At 36.7% G+C, this 16,859-nt stretch overlaps 1 protein-coding gene across 3 annotated transcripts in view; it reads left to right on the top strand.

Annotated features, from left to right (window-relative positions):
* Positions 1 to 10,057, top strand: part of LOC128547429 (uncharacterized) — a 31,911-nt gene extending 21,854 nt beyond the window's left edge. For 2 of the 3 annotated variants that reach the window (XM_053520238.1, XM_053520236.1), the window contains exons 6-9: positions 187 to 670; positions 2,529 to 2,626; positions 3,020 to 4,012; positions 7,223 to 10,057. In XM_053520238.1, coding sequence (XP_053376213.1) covers positions 187 to 670; positions 2,529 to 2,626; positions 3,020 to 4,012; positions 7,223 to 8,895 — 3,248 coding nt within the window. In that variant the 3' untranslated portion in view covers positions 8,896 to 10,057. The remainder of the gene's footprint in view (positions 1 to 186; positions 671 to 2,528; positions 2,627 to 3,019; positions 4,013 to 7,222) is intronic. The other variant, XM_053520237.1, reaches the window with a different exon arrangement.
* The last annotated feature ends 6,802 nt before the right edge of the window (positions 10,058 to 16,859 follow it).

Here is a 16,859-nt window from a genome sequence, read left to right as displayed (position 1 = left end):
TGGCCACTTGCTTACGAATCAGAGATCTTTGTACTACGCCACCGTATCATCTGTTGTTCTTGATGGCTTGGTAATTTCAGTTTCGGTATAATTCCGCTCGAATTTCCCGGCGGAGATTAATTACATGAAATACACTATTGTTGAATAATAGTAATAATACAAAATAAATTCTATTTTTATCAATAGCAGAAGCTGCGCTAGTTCAACAACAAACACGTGTAGAAACAAATCATGTAGACAAAGACGTGGTCACCGGAAATTCTGTAGCAGACGACACGAACGCTGAACAAAACGAAGAAGTGAACGCGCTGAAAAACTTCGCCCAGAAACTGAATCTTCGTTCAGTAATGACCACAGATCTGAATGACGATATATTCATGCAATCTTCTGACGTCAGTCCGAACTTCAGTGACTACACGTCATCACCGCTTATTGAATCTTTCATTAATGGACAATACCAGAATTCAAGTACACCAAAATTAAACTCTAAAAACTTCGAGAAGAAAAAAAGTTTGAAGGATTACCGCGTGAACTACGGGCACGGACCGAGGTATATCTGTAATAAGTGCGGTTACGGGACGGAGAACTACAAGACAATACACAACCACATGTACAGACACGAGTCACAACGTTACCAGTGTCCATACTGTGGCTACAGACGCTCCCCAAAGTAAGTGTTAGAGTAACTAGTCTAAATTTAAAATTTGTAATACGCGCAGTCCAATGTATTTTACCGCGATTGAAAAATCTAGAAACTTCAGCAGATCCTTGATTTCACTTACTTTGTGTCATTGGTTACTTCCAGTAAAAATGACGCCCGCGGAAGTTGACATGAACAAAAGAACATGCCAAGTTTAATTTAATGAAAAGAACACACTGCAAAACACGCACCAGTTTCCGTGACGATAGAAAATTAGGAAAAAAATGTACTTGTACTGTTTCTAACAACGATAATGCAAGATTCACGTTGCGCATCTAATAAGCATAGTGTTTCCAGGGGCAGTCTGACGAATCAAAAGTCGGCAACACTCTCTTTTCAGGCATCGTTGTAGAAATATTAACTTTTGACAACGGTGCAAAAAAATTTTTTGCACAATAAACGCTCACCATGCAGACAGAATCATAGATGCAGAATTTATGTTCGCATGTTTTTTACTAATTCGGAGGTTGTAACTTTAGAAATACTGACCCCAACAGTCTGGTTATCAAAGTTGACCAGGGATTTATAGTAATACATCGCATCAAAGACTAGAAATGTGTCTAGAGGATACGTATGCCCCTACGTTGATAGTGGCTCGCATATTCTGAACTTATGTACTATTAAGGTAGTTCTGCACGTTTGATAAACCGGAAGTAATGGCGTTTCGTCATTTATCCGGATAACGTAGAAGCCTGGACTCGGCATACTGAAATAAAAATCGTTTCATGAATAAATGGCAACCCATGAGTAAAGTTATTAAACGGCAACGTGACAAAATATGATATTAAACGTTTGTTAAGTAAGTTCAAACTGTCTTAAAGTCTGCTCCACGTATGCGAATCTCTTTAATCATTGGTAGATATCTCAAAATCAAGCACACGGACATACACATTTTAATTCATCTTAGTATACTCTGTATGCTTATTAACGACAGAAGTTTCATTGAAATCTACATTGTAGATTTTTTTTATATGCGAAAATGTTATCAAAATTGTGATTTTCCCATACACTCCCATTATGAAAACTTGCGAGGTTCAAATGTTTCAAAAGTGTAACAAAAAATCAAGCATACCACCCTATGTTTTTTATTTGCCGAATCAGTTTGTTAGTACAAATGTATATTCTGAAGTTTTGAAAGTCAGTGTTTAAACAAATTCTACATGGTAGAAAAAAATGTTGATCCAACGTGCAGAACAACCTTCAGCTTAAATGACGAAATCTTACTAAGCTAGCACTAGTATTTGAATAGCCTATGTTTATAAAATATATAGGCCACACCTCCTAGTGTGATCTAGACATTTAAGCTAAGGGTCTGGATTTTGCACGCGGCACTGTGTCTTTGTACGATTGTTATTTGTGCTCATTTATTTCAAAATCTGACAATACACAACACAGAAACGATTTTGTGCACACACAAACAAACATACAAAGAGACGCAGGTATGCACGTACAGACAGGGGTAACATTATATGTCTCCCTCCCCACACCCCATTTTTTAATGGCGTGGACATAAAAAACTATTCTTTTTAAACTAAAAGTAGGCAGTATCATTTCTGTGATTTTTTTCACTGTTTTAAGAGCTAAGTATTATCAGATTTGGCATAGAGTTTTAAGAGATACACACTTTATTTTACTTAATCCCAAGAAACAATACTCAATACTTTTTACAGTGAAACATTTTCTAGATACTAATAAGTATGATTCACATAGTTGTCCGGCGGACACTGTTATTTTTTGCAATTTGACTGATTCACAGGCCTCAACTTTATAAAAGAAACTGGTCAAAACTGGCTACTTATCGAATATAACGTATATTTGCGCTTTTCAGGTCATTTGTTGAAAATCATATTCGAGAGGTACATAAAGGTCACCCTGTTATCGTGACTGAGTTAACCATTGACCAGGAGATGACTGATGCCCCAGTAGGTAAGTAAAGCTAATATTTAAATACAGGATTCAACATAAATTTTCACTGAAAATTAGTGAAAAAGCATAACCGACAGACAGTTCTCTGCTTTGAGAACTCGGAAAAGATTGATATTGAACACTGTCTAATGATTAATTAGGCTTTTAGTTTTTATTTGTAGAGGTTCTGCATGATTTTATTTTGTAACAGGTCCAGTCTGAATGTATACTTTAAATCATGAAAAATATGTACTGTAATTATATTAATAAAAGCAGATTGTGTTAGATTGAGCAACTATCGGAATTGACAGACTTGTTTCATTGGGTTTGTAAGTCATGCCCTGTCATTCTCATTTAACTCGGGCAACTCATTTGGGAACAGAATAATTAGTAAAATGGTGTTATCTGTTGCAGGCTCACCACGCCAGTGCGTAACGCTTAAGCGGAAGGACCCGCCTCAAGAAGCGTCGACCTCGCCGACGGTCTTGAGTGCACCGACAAAGGTTCAGAAACTGGAAGAAAACGTTACAGCCAAGATACCAGTGAAGTGGCCTGCCCCTAAACCGGTGTTTCAAGTAAATATTACACAACCTCAGTGTCCTGTCTCGCCTGTATTAAAAGAAATCGTGGAAGCTCCGAACTCAAATATTCTACAGTTATCTTCCCCTGTTGTGCGACTCGTACAAACGAATATGCAGCAGCATGATGCTAAAATCAACGCTCCAACATTAGCTCCTGTAGCGCCAGCAAGTCCGGCGTCTCAAATTTCTCCAGGGGGCAATAATGTCCGTTTTGTTGAAAGGAACCGCACGACATTCAAAACGATGTATAAGTGCGTGTTTGACCCTGAAACATGTAACCATATATCTAAAGACAAATCAAAGATGAAACAGCATCTTTTCATGCATGTTGAATACAAACCATGGACATGTGACTTTTGCGACATGACTGCCAGCCAGTCATCGCACATAAAAAATCACGTGAGAACGGAACATCCGGGCGTTCCTGAGACATCTTTTAAATACAAACGTCACAATTACTTGGAGAAACACATTGAAGGTTTCTTGACTAAAGGTCTTTTTACAGTGCCAGTCAATGAATACCGCGCAATTATGGACATGAAAGGGAACACAAAATCTTCAAAGCAGCCAACGTTTGACAGAGACGAGGAAGGGAACTTACTCTGTCCTTACTGTAGCTACAGAACTAAGAGTGGCGGTATGACAGATCACGTGAAGATGAAACATATGCAGCCTCGTTTTAAATGTCACTGGTGCGAGTATAGAGCTTTCTATAGGTCAGAGGTCAGGAAGCATCACCGGAAGGAGAAGAGTCATGTCGGTCTCGAGTTTAAAACCCAAGAACTTGATCTTGTACAGGTCATGGAAGGTTACAAAGAAAAGAATGGTAAGGAGAATACTCTGTTTCTGTTACCCTATTGCAGTCCGTCACTTTATTTGGAAAAACAAACTCGCAAAAGGAACAGTACGGTGGTATATGTTAAGGACACACGCTTATTTTTAAAGATCAGATTATCTCAAGCGCTTGGCATAATATGTCGCGGGCTTGAGATAGATGCTGTGCAGTCGAAACAAGATGTCGTGCGCTCGACGTAAAAGGTCGTGCGCCCAAGATTATATGCTGGGCGCTCGAGATGATTTTATCCTTAAACAAGAGGGTTATGATGGTCCTAGATAGATCACCTGAGATTTTACAGCTTTATAGCTCACCTGTCACGTAGTCACAGGGTGAGCTTTTGTGATCACCCTTCTTCCATCGTCCGTCGTCCGTCCGTCCGTCCGTTCACAATTTCCTTGTGAACACGATAGAGGCCACATTTTGTATTTGATTTTAATCAAACTTGCACACAACTTGTATGGGCATAATATCTCGGTTTCTTTCGAACACTGGCCAGATCCCATCATCGGTTCCAGAGTTATGGCCCCTTAAAGGGGCAAAATTTGCTGTTTTTTGCTTGTGAACACGATAGAGAGCACATTTTGCAATCAACTTTAATAAAACTTGCACACAACTTGTATTGGCATAATATCTCGGGTTCTTTCGAAAACTGGCCAGATCTCATCATGGGTTCAAGAGTTATGGCCCCTTAAGGGCCAAAATTTGCTATTTTTTGCTTGTGAACACGATAGAGACCACATTTTGCAATCAACTTTAATCAAACTAACACGCAACTTGTATTGGCATAATATCTCGGTTCCTTTCGAAAACTGGCCAGATCCCGTCATGGGTTCCAGAGTTATGGCCCCTTAAAGGACCAAATTATGCTATCTTTGGCTTGTGAACACTATAGAGACAACAATTTGCAATCATCTTTATTCAAACTTGCACACAACTTGTATGGGCATAATATCTCGGTTCCTTTCGAAAACTGGCCAGATCCCTCATGAGTTCCTGAGTTATGGCCCCTTAAATGTCCAAAATTTGCTATTTTGGCTTTTGCAGCCATATAGAGACTTTATTTATGGTTTGACATTTTATATTTGATTTTAACCACACTTACACACAACTTAAATCACAATAAGATCTCGGTTCCTTTCGAAAAGCGGCTAGATTCCATCATGGGTTCTAGAGTTACTGCCCCTGAAAGGGGCAAAACTTTCTATTTTGGCCTTTTCAGCCATATAGTTTTCATTTATGCTTTGATTTGATACAAACTTGCACAGAATGATTATCTTGATGATCTCTAGGCCTGGATCGAAACTAGGTCATGTCGGGTCAAAAGTTAGGTCATCAGGTCAAATCAAAGGAAAAGCTTGTAAACAACCTAGAGGCCCCATTTATGACCCTATCTTCATGAAACTTGGTCAGAATGTTTATATTGATTGTTCCTAGGCCAACTTTGAAACTGGGTCATATGGGGATAGAAACTAGGTCACCCAGTCAAATGAAAGGAAAAGCGCGTAAACACTATTGTTCATTTGATGTGCATGAAACTTGGTCAGAATGTTTGTCTGCATAAAATATCGTATGAATTTTTATCTCAGTCATGTGGGGTCAAAAACTAGGTCACCAGGTCAAATCAAAGAATAAACTTGTTTACACCCTAGGGGGGCACAATTTTTATTCTATCTTCATAAATTTTGGTCAGAATGTTTGTTATCATCAAGTCTTGGACAAGATCATATCTGGGTCATATGGGGTCAAAAACTAAGTCACTAGGTCAAATCAAAGAAAACGCTTGTTTACACTCAAGATGCCACGTTTTTTGGTCCAATCTTACTGAAAATTGGTCAGAATAATTGTTTCCATGTCATCACAAGGTAAAACCTGTTTACACTGTTATGGTGTGTTACACAGGTGAGCGACCTAGGGCCATCTTGGCCCTCTTGTTGTAGGTATGAGACAAGTTCCGCCCACTAGTTGTCTTATACAAATTAGGAAGTGTGAACAGTTATAAAAAAATGCTCCAATGACGTATACAGAGAAAGGCCTTGTTCATGGCGACTATGCTTTTAAATATATCAACATGACATTAACATTTCATCGAGTTAAAGATTGTGCTGATATCAAACAAGATATTAAGTCGAGAAGATTTCCAAAGTGTCCACTTTACACATATACGTCCATGGCGGAAACGACTTAAACAATTTTGGTAGAAAGTTACCCAAGAAACCTTCTGTCAGATTACTTTGTTTGAAACGACTTGTTTGATTTAAAATAATTATATACACGTGTCCCTCTATACCAAACTTAAAACTTGGTAATGACATGCTGATATATTAAAATGCATGGTCACCCTGACGATGGGTTATTTTCTCTATATGTCTAGTCAGAACAATGTATCACAAATGATTCTTCATGGAACCTTTTTTATACTTAGACAGTTCACAAGAAGGTATAGCCGCTAGTGGCCTAACTTGCTTCAACAAGTGTTTTGATAACTCTCAGATGATCGATTTAGGACCACCAGAGCTCACAACATCTTATGTGACGCACGACATGTTATCTCGAGCGTAGGACATATTATCTTGGGCGCATCACTGCTACCTCGAGTGAACGATATACAGTTATTTCGAGGGCACGACACCTTATCTCGGGCTAAAGACATAGTGTGAAAAATCCAATATTCCAAATAAGTCGAGTTTCATACTTATGACATATTAGTAAGGATGGACATATCGGACGAAATATGTATTTGAAATTTGTAGATACGTTTAAATCCTTTTGATAAATTTAATGTGGCCGCACGTTTTCAGTTTGTACCTTGGACAATTGGCATAACCTTAAAACTGACAATTTAATGATTTTCCGAATAACAGACTATTTTTACGCTACAATCCCCTATTAAAAGACAAAAAAAAAAAAAAAATAAAAAACAACAACAACAACAAAAACATAATTATGAATATAAATAATGTTCACTGCGACATTCGTTGTTAATACTTACTCTATAAGTTGCTTAAGTGGCCAACTTACCCGATCTCCGGTTGTATTTTTCTCTATATTCTTAGAAAATAATATTTGATTTAATTTTTGCAAAAGCACCACAAAACGATAAAATGCAGTTAGAATTAGTTTCGGCCTACGTTATAATAATGTAATAACATTTCTATATGATACAATAAACAGTTTATATTCAATAATTTACGTTTACAGGTGATACAACTGAAACAGATGCCACGAGTACCTTTATTGCCAGCAGTGTAGACGCGAGGCAATACTTAGATGATGAAGATGATGATGATGACGACGATGACGATGGAACTAGTGAATGTTCGTCGAGTGAAGGCTCGTCTATTGGCGATTACCAGCAAGGTTATGTGGAATACACAACGGAACAACTTTCAGAGCTTTGTACAAACAGACAGACCAAAATAGATCAAAGTATTGAATCTGAAAAGGATACTGACATAGTCATAGATACAGCTAATAAACAGGTGCTTCTTGGAGCGCTAAATACAGAAGTCGGTCCAGATGGTTCAATGACAATTGTACAGAAAAATAAACCAGAAAATACTGGTGTAATGAAAGAAAACTCAGTCAAGGAGTCTAAATTTAAGTGCGGCTACTGTCTTTTCTCGGCCGACTTGAGAGTGAAAGTGAAAATGCATTGTTCCAAGAAACATCCTGATAAAGTATTGGAAATCATAGAACCATCCGCGAAACCTGAAACAGTTGTGAGACAAGATAACTTAGATCTAGATGCTGATGATTGGAAAGGTACTAAGTTTGAACAGGATTTAAGAAGGGCAGGTGTCTCAAAACTTAACTTGGCTTCTCTTTTTCCGCATAGCAAACGTTTTCAAAAATCGGACGATAATGATAAAGATGTGCAGCTGAATCCAGATCAAGGTAGTGAAAGTCCGGAATTCAAGAAACCACTCGAACCCATTTCTAAAGTTAAAACAACAGATAAAAAAATAGAAAACACTGAAACAAAAGTCACTACGGTTGTTAACGTAGATAGAGACGATGAGAAATCAGATAAAAATGATAAATGCCCCGACAATCAAGAAGCAGCTAGGAAGTCAGCTGAAAGCCCGAAACGTGACACAAATACTGCAAAATCTAATATTCTGATAAGTGATGTCAGATCTTTGAAACAAGATGCTGACAACAAATCAAAGACTGAAGAGGTGCCTGAAGAACAATATCAAGAAAGTGATAAATCTCCTAATGTAGATGAACTAAAAACCACATTACCGAACCACACTACGGTTATCCTTGACAATGGAGTAAATAGTGAAGTTATGAATAGAAGTGAAGAAGAATGTGTAAATGATAATATGAAGACTGATGCGACAGAGGAACAATGTGACACAAATCAAAACAGTGCGGAATGTACAAATGATTTCCACGGTAAAGACGACTTCGAGGAGAAAGAATTTGTTAATGACAGTACCGAAAATGGAAGTTCTAGTTACATCCCTGAACAAGATTGCAGGAGTAGTGACAGTATCATACTTAACAACGCGAAGAATGCCGAAAATGTTGAACAGGAAAAGAATGTTACTGAGTCATTTGAAAAAGAAACCATGCAATTAATGAATGGATATAAATATGCCATTGATGGCACTCTAAAGGAAAACTATGAGTTAGAAAGCAATGACAGTGTAAAACAATGCGAAATCGAACCAGTCGCCGGCTCTGATAAAGACACACAATCTAATCTGTTCAAATTAGATGGTACAAGTGAAAGACTGCTTGATATGAAATCGGTAACATCAGGGATCAAAGTTAATGCGGGTTGTAAAACCACTCCAGTTATTGACTTACCAGAAAGTTATGACAGTACATGTGCTATGAAAGAAATTTGCGATGAAACATAGGTGATTTGAGATATCTTAATAAGTCACAATTTTCAGTTTAATTAAATAAGTAAAGGGCAAGGAATGCCTGACCATAAGTTAATTTCATACGAAAACCACCCTCAAGCCTTTCATAACGCTGAAAGAATTTTGATAAAATATATTAATTTCCAATGTTTCTTTGGTGTAAGATGTAAAACATAGTAATTTCTTTCATTATAGTTGGAAAAAGTAGAGAAATAATTTTATAAAAAAATGAAGTAAATACAGTTTAAATTTATATATATAGAAATTTTATGAATCTGCTATTTTGTTGCCACGGAAACAAGGTGGCTGCCATTTTTACCAAATACTGAAACGTTAATAGTTAATAGTTTTCTCATTTTTAAGCAAATTTTGAAAAATTCTATCACTTCTAAAACATTCTATCAGACGGAATTAACATAAGAACAACGACGCCTTCCCCTTTAAGAAATCAAGTGATGAAGTTTCGGAACACTTACATTCTAAACGAAACTAAAAAGACACTAACAATATTATGAAAAATTGAGAGATACTTTACCAAATTTATAGTTTTAGTAAATGATTTATAGTGTTCTTGATACTGTGAAAAGTTGTTTACGTATAGGAATCAGTGAAATGCTGAAAATCTAAACGATTGATCAAATTCTGTTAGGGATATAGAGTGACGAAGTTTTCGAATTCAGTAAAAGTGTTATATGAGCCGCACTATGAGAAAATCAACAAAGTGCATTTGCGACTATGTTGGTTTTCTCATGGTGCGGCTCAAATATTGTCAGGCATACAGAGTGAGAAGTTTTCGAATTCAGGAAAAGTGTTATATGTTCTACAAATTTTAGTTATATGAAAAAACTAAAAAAGAATGAGATTTATATACAACCTCTCATCTAGTCAAATACAATATACATTTTTTTTTCTTTTCTTCTTTTTGTTTTGTTTTCAGTTTGAAATTCACGCCTTTTTTGTGAATAGAATTTACTTGTATCTAGTTCATCGTTTTCTTGAGTTTTACGTTTGTTTTTGATCCAAACTGGGACATCTTATTTGTGCAAGTTTTTCTTTTTCTTTTATTATTGCAAGGGGTAAACATTGTATCTTTTTCAGTTGGTCAGTGTACGATTGTTTTACATATATATGGAATAGATTTACTGCAAATGGTAAAGTTTTTTGTTTATTCTTGTCAATATGTTTATGCCCCCCTTCGAAGAAGGAGGGGTATATAGTTTTGCAGATGTCGGTCTGTCTGTTGGTCGGTCGGTATGTAGACCAATCCGGTTCCGGATGATAACTCAAGAACGCTTAGGCCTAGGATCACGAAGGTTGATAGGGAGGTTGGCCATAACCAACAGATATCCCCTATTGATTTTGAGGACAGTAGATCAGAGGTCAAGGTCACAGTGACCCTTGACAGTTTAACGGTTTCCGGATGATAACTCAAGAAAGCTTAGGCCTAGGCTAATGAAAGTGGTTAGGGAGGTCAACCATGACCAGCAGATGACACCAATTGATTTTGAGGTCAGTAGGTCAAAGGTCACGGCCACAGTGACCCGGAACAGTTAAACCGTTTCCGGACAATAACTTGAGAATGCTTGGGCCTAGGATCACGAGACTTAATAGAGAGGTTGATCATGACCAGCAGATGACCCCTGTTGGTTTTGAGATCAGTAGGTCAAAGGTCAAGGTCCCAGAACAGTAGAACTTTTATATACAGTGACCAAATAATTTATGTTCCTTGTGCAATTACTGAATGCATCAAGGAGGGCATTTCGTGTTCTACGAGCTCTTGTTATTATGTTATAATGCGAATCTTTGTGGCAGATGCATTAGGTTTATCCAGAAGGTCGTTTACAATGTATCCAGAAAATCAAATATAGTGTTGATACATTAAACGTTTTTTCTTCGGAAGTAAGTGACGGATTTTATATGAACCCCGTTTTCGAGTTATATATACACGACATCGTATATCTACCATGACATTCACTGTATCTCAGCCTGTCTATTTACAATATAAAAGTACTTAAATCCGTAGTTTAAAAATGCCATATTATCAAAATATACTGGACAGTTTGCAGTGGAGGTGCAAACGAAGGCCTTTCAAAAATAATGACAATCGCACAGAATTTGACAGGAAAGAAACTCGTGGCTTACACAGATGATACAAGAATGACTTCTTTATAATCCTGCAAAGTTTTATTGAAAACTTTCATACCGTTTCGGAGATACTTTGTTTTTTTTTTATCAGGTGTGGTCATATACACTACGCAAATTACATGCAGCTATGGAAAGCGAATAACAATCTGAAATTAGAGCGTATAGTAAAGATTTCTTTAGAAATATCTGCAAGGCAGATACTCTGTGAATTGCATAACTTCTTACAGGAGGAAGTATGCAGTATCACAGAAGACTGTTTACAGGTGGGTACGTAAATCTAAAAATAGACAATCCTTAAGGACAGTCCTCATCCAAGCAGGCCTTAAGACAGAAGTGACGTCAAAAAGCTTTGTTGCTGTTAAATGTTTGATTGACGCCAGGTACACACAGTGTCCGAGATAGCGTCATTTCTTTGCATGTCAACTGAGAGAACTCATAGAGATTCTCACCAGGCACATGTGGTTTAAGAAAGGTCTATGCCCGACGGTTGCCTCGCATGTTAACCGAGGATCAAAAGGTCAATATAGTCAAATGTGCTAAAGAAACGCTGAAAAAGTACTCAAATTCAGACGTTTATCACAATGTCACAGCTTCTAACAGGAGTTGAGACCTAGATATACTTTTTATGAGCCACAGCGTCACCTTGACAACAGACAGTGGCTGCGAAAAGGTAACCGTAGACCAGCTATTGCAAAAAAAAAAACCCTAAAAGTTTAAAAACATTTTGTATTCAATCTTCTTTAACACAAGGGGCGTTATTATACTAATTCCTACACCACCAGGAAAGTCAGTCACTGTACTGTTTTATAGAGACAAATTACTGAAATTTGTTAAAGACCTGCTCCAGTCCTACCTTTTAATCTTAAATTATCACTGAACAAGAAATATCTTTAAAAATGATGGTCGGCGAATTGTAATAAGGAAAGAAGTTTATGAATTTTTCATCTAACATTTTTCAAATTGCAAAATTAAACACCGCACTTTAACAATTTAAATGGTTCTCTTTTAATTTTTCGCAAAGGTTTCGTAGGGTTGCAGTTTTGTTTCGTTTATCCTTAGACGAATAATTACAGCAGTAGTTTGATGAAGATTCATGAAGCGGTTCATGAGAAGAGGTCATTAAACGTGTTTATATTTTAAGCTAAATTGGTCCCTATCCCCATTTGTAACAAAATAGCAGGAGACCTTACGATATTGTTACACATCGAGTTTGATAAAAATCCATTACATTTTAGTAGTTAATGCGAAGAAAGGCATATCTACTTTTAGCTATAGTGGTCCCTAATAGGGCCCAAGTTCCTATATAAATAAATTTGGAAGAGGACCTTATAATGATGCTCCAGACACAGTATGACAAAGATCCACCAAGCTGTTCATGAGGCGCTGTATAAAGACATTTCTAGTTTTAGCTCTAGCAGCCCCTAAAAGGGGTTAAATGTCCCAGCTGAACAAAATTGGCTGCGGGCCTAATAAAGATGCTACAAATCAAGTTTGATTAGAATACATGAGAAAAAATCAATTAAAGGATTTTTTTGATTTTTGATTTTTATTTATTTCTAAAATAGGCCAACTGATCCCGCTTTAACAAATGCATATTCGCTATTCATGAATCTTTGGACAATGACGGCACACCTATAAAAAAGTGAAGGTCAAGCAAAACATACAGTTGTAATTATTTCAATATTTTTGTTTCATAAGCAAAGTTTGACCGTAGTCATATCACATAGATAAACTGTATGCAGCGTACCTTCATTTCAGTTGTAACAAGGAAAATCTTTTAAAAAGCACTTATCTACATAAAAGACTCTTATCACACCCTTATTCATGTGAGACGCAGAACGTATTCAGCTCTTTCTTTAATTTGATATATGTTGGTATTTGAGCAAGTTTTTATCATATTTATTAAACTTACTTATCATTTTGAGATATATCAATATTCTTGCTAAACATACTTTGCCAAAGTTAGCTTTAAAACTGTGAACAGCGTCGTTTAGGATAAACGCTTTGTCTACATTTCACTCAGCGTAGCACAATCAACAGAGTGAAAGAAATTGACACTCTCGTCCAATCAGGCAGAGTGTTGCATAAATCTTTCATTTTGATAAATTATCTATAATGCGTTATCAAGTAGTTTGATTTGCAAACTGAAGTCACGTGGCATAGGTAACGAAAACGAATTTAGACGGCGTCGCCGAAAAAGCATGAAACTCTTGACTATGAACAGTGACGCCTGTCAAAATAGAGTCTATTTTATATAAATTCTATATAAAATACCTGTGGTTTTGCGTGCTAAAGTGTTGCGCGTGGCCGTTAACTGTTACCTGTTGTAATCATGGGTTGCATACACACAATAGAATTTGAACTGCTGTGGAGCAGGGCTTTAAATGTAAATACAAAGAAAAAAAATGCACCCAAGGACTGGTCTTCGCGGTCTCCAGTTGGTCCATGACAACGTTGCTGCTCACGAAAGTGCTATCGTTCAAGTTGTTGAGAGATGAAAAAGTGGTACAAATCAATCATCCCTCTTATTTAGCAAATGCAAGTCTTGTGACATTTTCATCTACTTAAGACCATACCAAGGGGAGACTACTCTGAAGCGTTCACCTCTTGGATTTCACTACGTGGAAGTCAAGAACAAATACTTAAACTGAAATCTGTATACAGACTGTGTACCATATTCCAACACGATTTTCACTACTCTTAGAATGGCCCTCATAGATAAGAGATAATTAAACAGGAATTTTGGTAGAGATATTTATTTTTAAAGAACTGTAATTCAACTGGTGCCAGACCATAGTTATAAAGGTAGTTCATTATCGTAACAAGGTATTGAGCGACATTCATGTTCAATGTAAGGAAAATGTCCATTGCACTTTTGATTAAGCGAGGTATACTCCCTTTTTATTCTAAAACACATGAAAAAGTCCCTTGTAATAGTAACGTTATATGGTGCCTGAAAATACTATGACTGAGATTTTACACAGGTAGTACAGTTTAATAAAGACTATCAATAATTTATTAGCCCTGTAACGGGCGTGTTTTGAATACACTGACTGCTTCTGTACCATAAATCAGGCGGAACTACAAAGATTGCCGGTTCAAGGAAGAGCTGTCTTATACAGAAAATAGTATTAAAACAGGAGCTGTCACTATTAGTGTCAAATGCCCCCGAGGCGTGCCCAAAAAATGCTACAGTTGTCTGCGCAAAAACTGCCAGAATAGTTTAGGTATGAATCATTTTGTGACATTGGCTTTGACCTGAGAGAACCGGGTCATAACTGCGACACACCTTCTCAATATAGTTAACATTTGTGTCAAATTATTTTCAAATCCCTTGATAAATGGCAGACTTGTGGACCAAACAAGAAAAGACCATGTTGACCTTTGTCTTCTAAGTGTGACCTTGACCTTGGAGCTAGGGGTCAGGGTCTTGCGCATGATATGTCACCTCATTATAGGGACATTTATGTCAAGTAATTTTAAAATCCTTTCATCGATGGCAGAGTTATGGATCGGACAAGAAACAAAGCATGTTAACCTTTAACCTCTAAGTGTGACCTTTACCTTAGAGCTAGAGGGTGGATCTTGCGCATAACATATAGTCTCATCATGGGGAACATTTATGCCAAGTAATTTCAAAATCCCTTGATGAATAGCAGAGTTATGAATCGACCACGAAAGAGACCCTGTTAACCTTTAACCTCTCAGTATGGCCTTGACTTTGGAGATAGGGGTCTGGGTCTTGCGCATGACACGTCGTCTTATCATGGTGAACATTTATGCCAAGTTATTTCAAAATCCCTTTATGGATTGCAGAGTTAAAGCCCGGATAAGAATTCGGACGCACACACAAATGGACGGACGGACGCGCAGTCGAGCGAAGATTGAAATGGCGGAATAGGTCGAGTGAAAAAAATCGCTGAGCAAAAATGTTGGAAATCAATATCGGAATCAATAAGTTTTTCAGTGAAAATTATTTAGTTTAGTTAAACGGAATATGTTTTAAGAATCTATATTGGACATACTGAAAAAAATAACGGATATCGAACAAAATCGCTCTTCGCTCACCAAAACCAATGTACTGTTTCCTGACTTATGATGCAGTAGTACCCAGATCAAATTTTAATTTTGATTTCTGTCATCGCCCTGTCGATTTTGTAAATAGACTGCACTGTCGTACTTGAATCAAAGAAGCCCATGTGACACTTTAGACGACAATCTTCAAAATGATTTCAAAAATAAAGCTGAAAAACATTTTAATATTTTCGCTAAAACACTTTTTTTTATAGTTCGTTTAATTTGTTTCAAGTCCTCGTCTTCGTGGCGTACATCAACGAACGTGATATCACTTTAAAATAAAAACGATATTTCTGTGTATGAACAATCCATTCATTTAATAATACCTTTCAGAATCTTTGTCAACTTCTTTGTATTCTTAAGAGTTCTATTTCTCATATTATCGGAAAGGTATTTCGTGTCTCCAGCGAACTTTTCAACATTATCCGGATTTTTCGTGGTTGTACGTACGTTCCCACGTGCCTTCAGAATCTAGTTCTTGTTCACGTCTTGTAATGTTTTGTTTTGATCACTGTATGCATCTTTTACAGTTATTGCACTTTCGAAGTTGATTGAGTTAAGAATCAGAATATCCGTCTGTTTGTCCATCATTACTGAAATTAAAAGAAAAGTACAAGTATATGGTTAACATGTTTCTACAGGGTATGTGTTAAAAAGCGAGTACTCCATTTCTAAAAAAAGACATACTATACACTGAAGTGTTTGATGGCACGTTAGCAGGTTTTTCGTAATTCCTGGGTACTCAAATATTTCCATTTGTATTTAATCAGTCAAAAAAGCAGCATTTGTGCTTTATTCAGTAACACAAAGTAGTATATTTAGACCTCTGTGATGACGTCAAGAACATAACATTAGAGGCATTTAACCACAAACCACCTCCTCTTGAAACATGTTTTCCGTATTTTAGATTGGACACATAACTTACACCCATTTGTGTATTTAAAAACAATTTGCACGGTTTCATATAAATTAAACTTTATGTTGCAAAACCTGCAGTGTTTTTACCATCCACGGCATTTTAGGATAAAAAGTAACTCAAAAACACTTATGTCGATTTGTTGTAGTAAAACACCGCCTGTTCGTTCAAAAGTAATGACTCACAAACTTATCAGTGTCATGCAGCCAAATATCAAGTCTTTTAAACTACATGCACGTATAAACAATGAAGTATTAATATTAAGATAAAAAACGACCGGGGCTTAAATTTGTGACTGCCCCCCTGCCACCTTCATAAAAAACTTGCGGCACAGATGTCTTATTAATACGTACTTACAGGCAGGTGAATAGCGTTAGGTACATAATACAATCTTTGTTATACCGGTGTCAAATTTACCCCTTAACAACTATTTTTAAATAAAATAATCAAATAAAAATAACATTTGAATAGGCAAACTTCTTTGATATTAAATTTCTCTTATTCTGGATTAGGCTACATAGCAACTATTAACATATTAAAAACCAACATATTTCGATAGATCTCATTAAGGCATTTCTTTGATGTTGCTTTCATTCAAAAGAAAACCAGCGAGAAGAGAAAACCAGAGAGATGAGAAAACCAGAGAGAAGAGAAAAACGGAGAGGAGGAAAACGGAGAGAAGAGAAAAACGGAGAGAAGGGGAAAACGGAGAGAAGAGAAAAACGGAGAGAAGAGAAAAGGAAGCTGGAAGTACATACAAATGATGTATTCAAATACAAAACAAATTCAAAACGAAAGAAATAAGTTTTTAAAAAGGGCG

The sequence above is a fragment of the Mercenaria mercenaria genome, chromosome 12 (genome assembly GCF_021730395.1).
Source record: "Mercenaria mercenaria strain notata chromosome 12, MADL_Memer_1, whole genome shotgun sequence".
NCBI classification, from domain to species: domain Eukaryota; kingdom Metazoa; phylum Mollusca; class Bivalvia; order Venerida; family Veneridae; genus Mercenaria; species Mercenaria mercenaria.
This window is presented reverse-complemented; position numbering and strand designations above follow the sequence as displayed.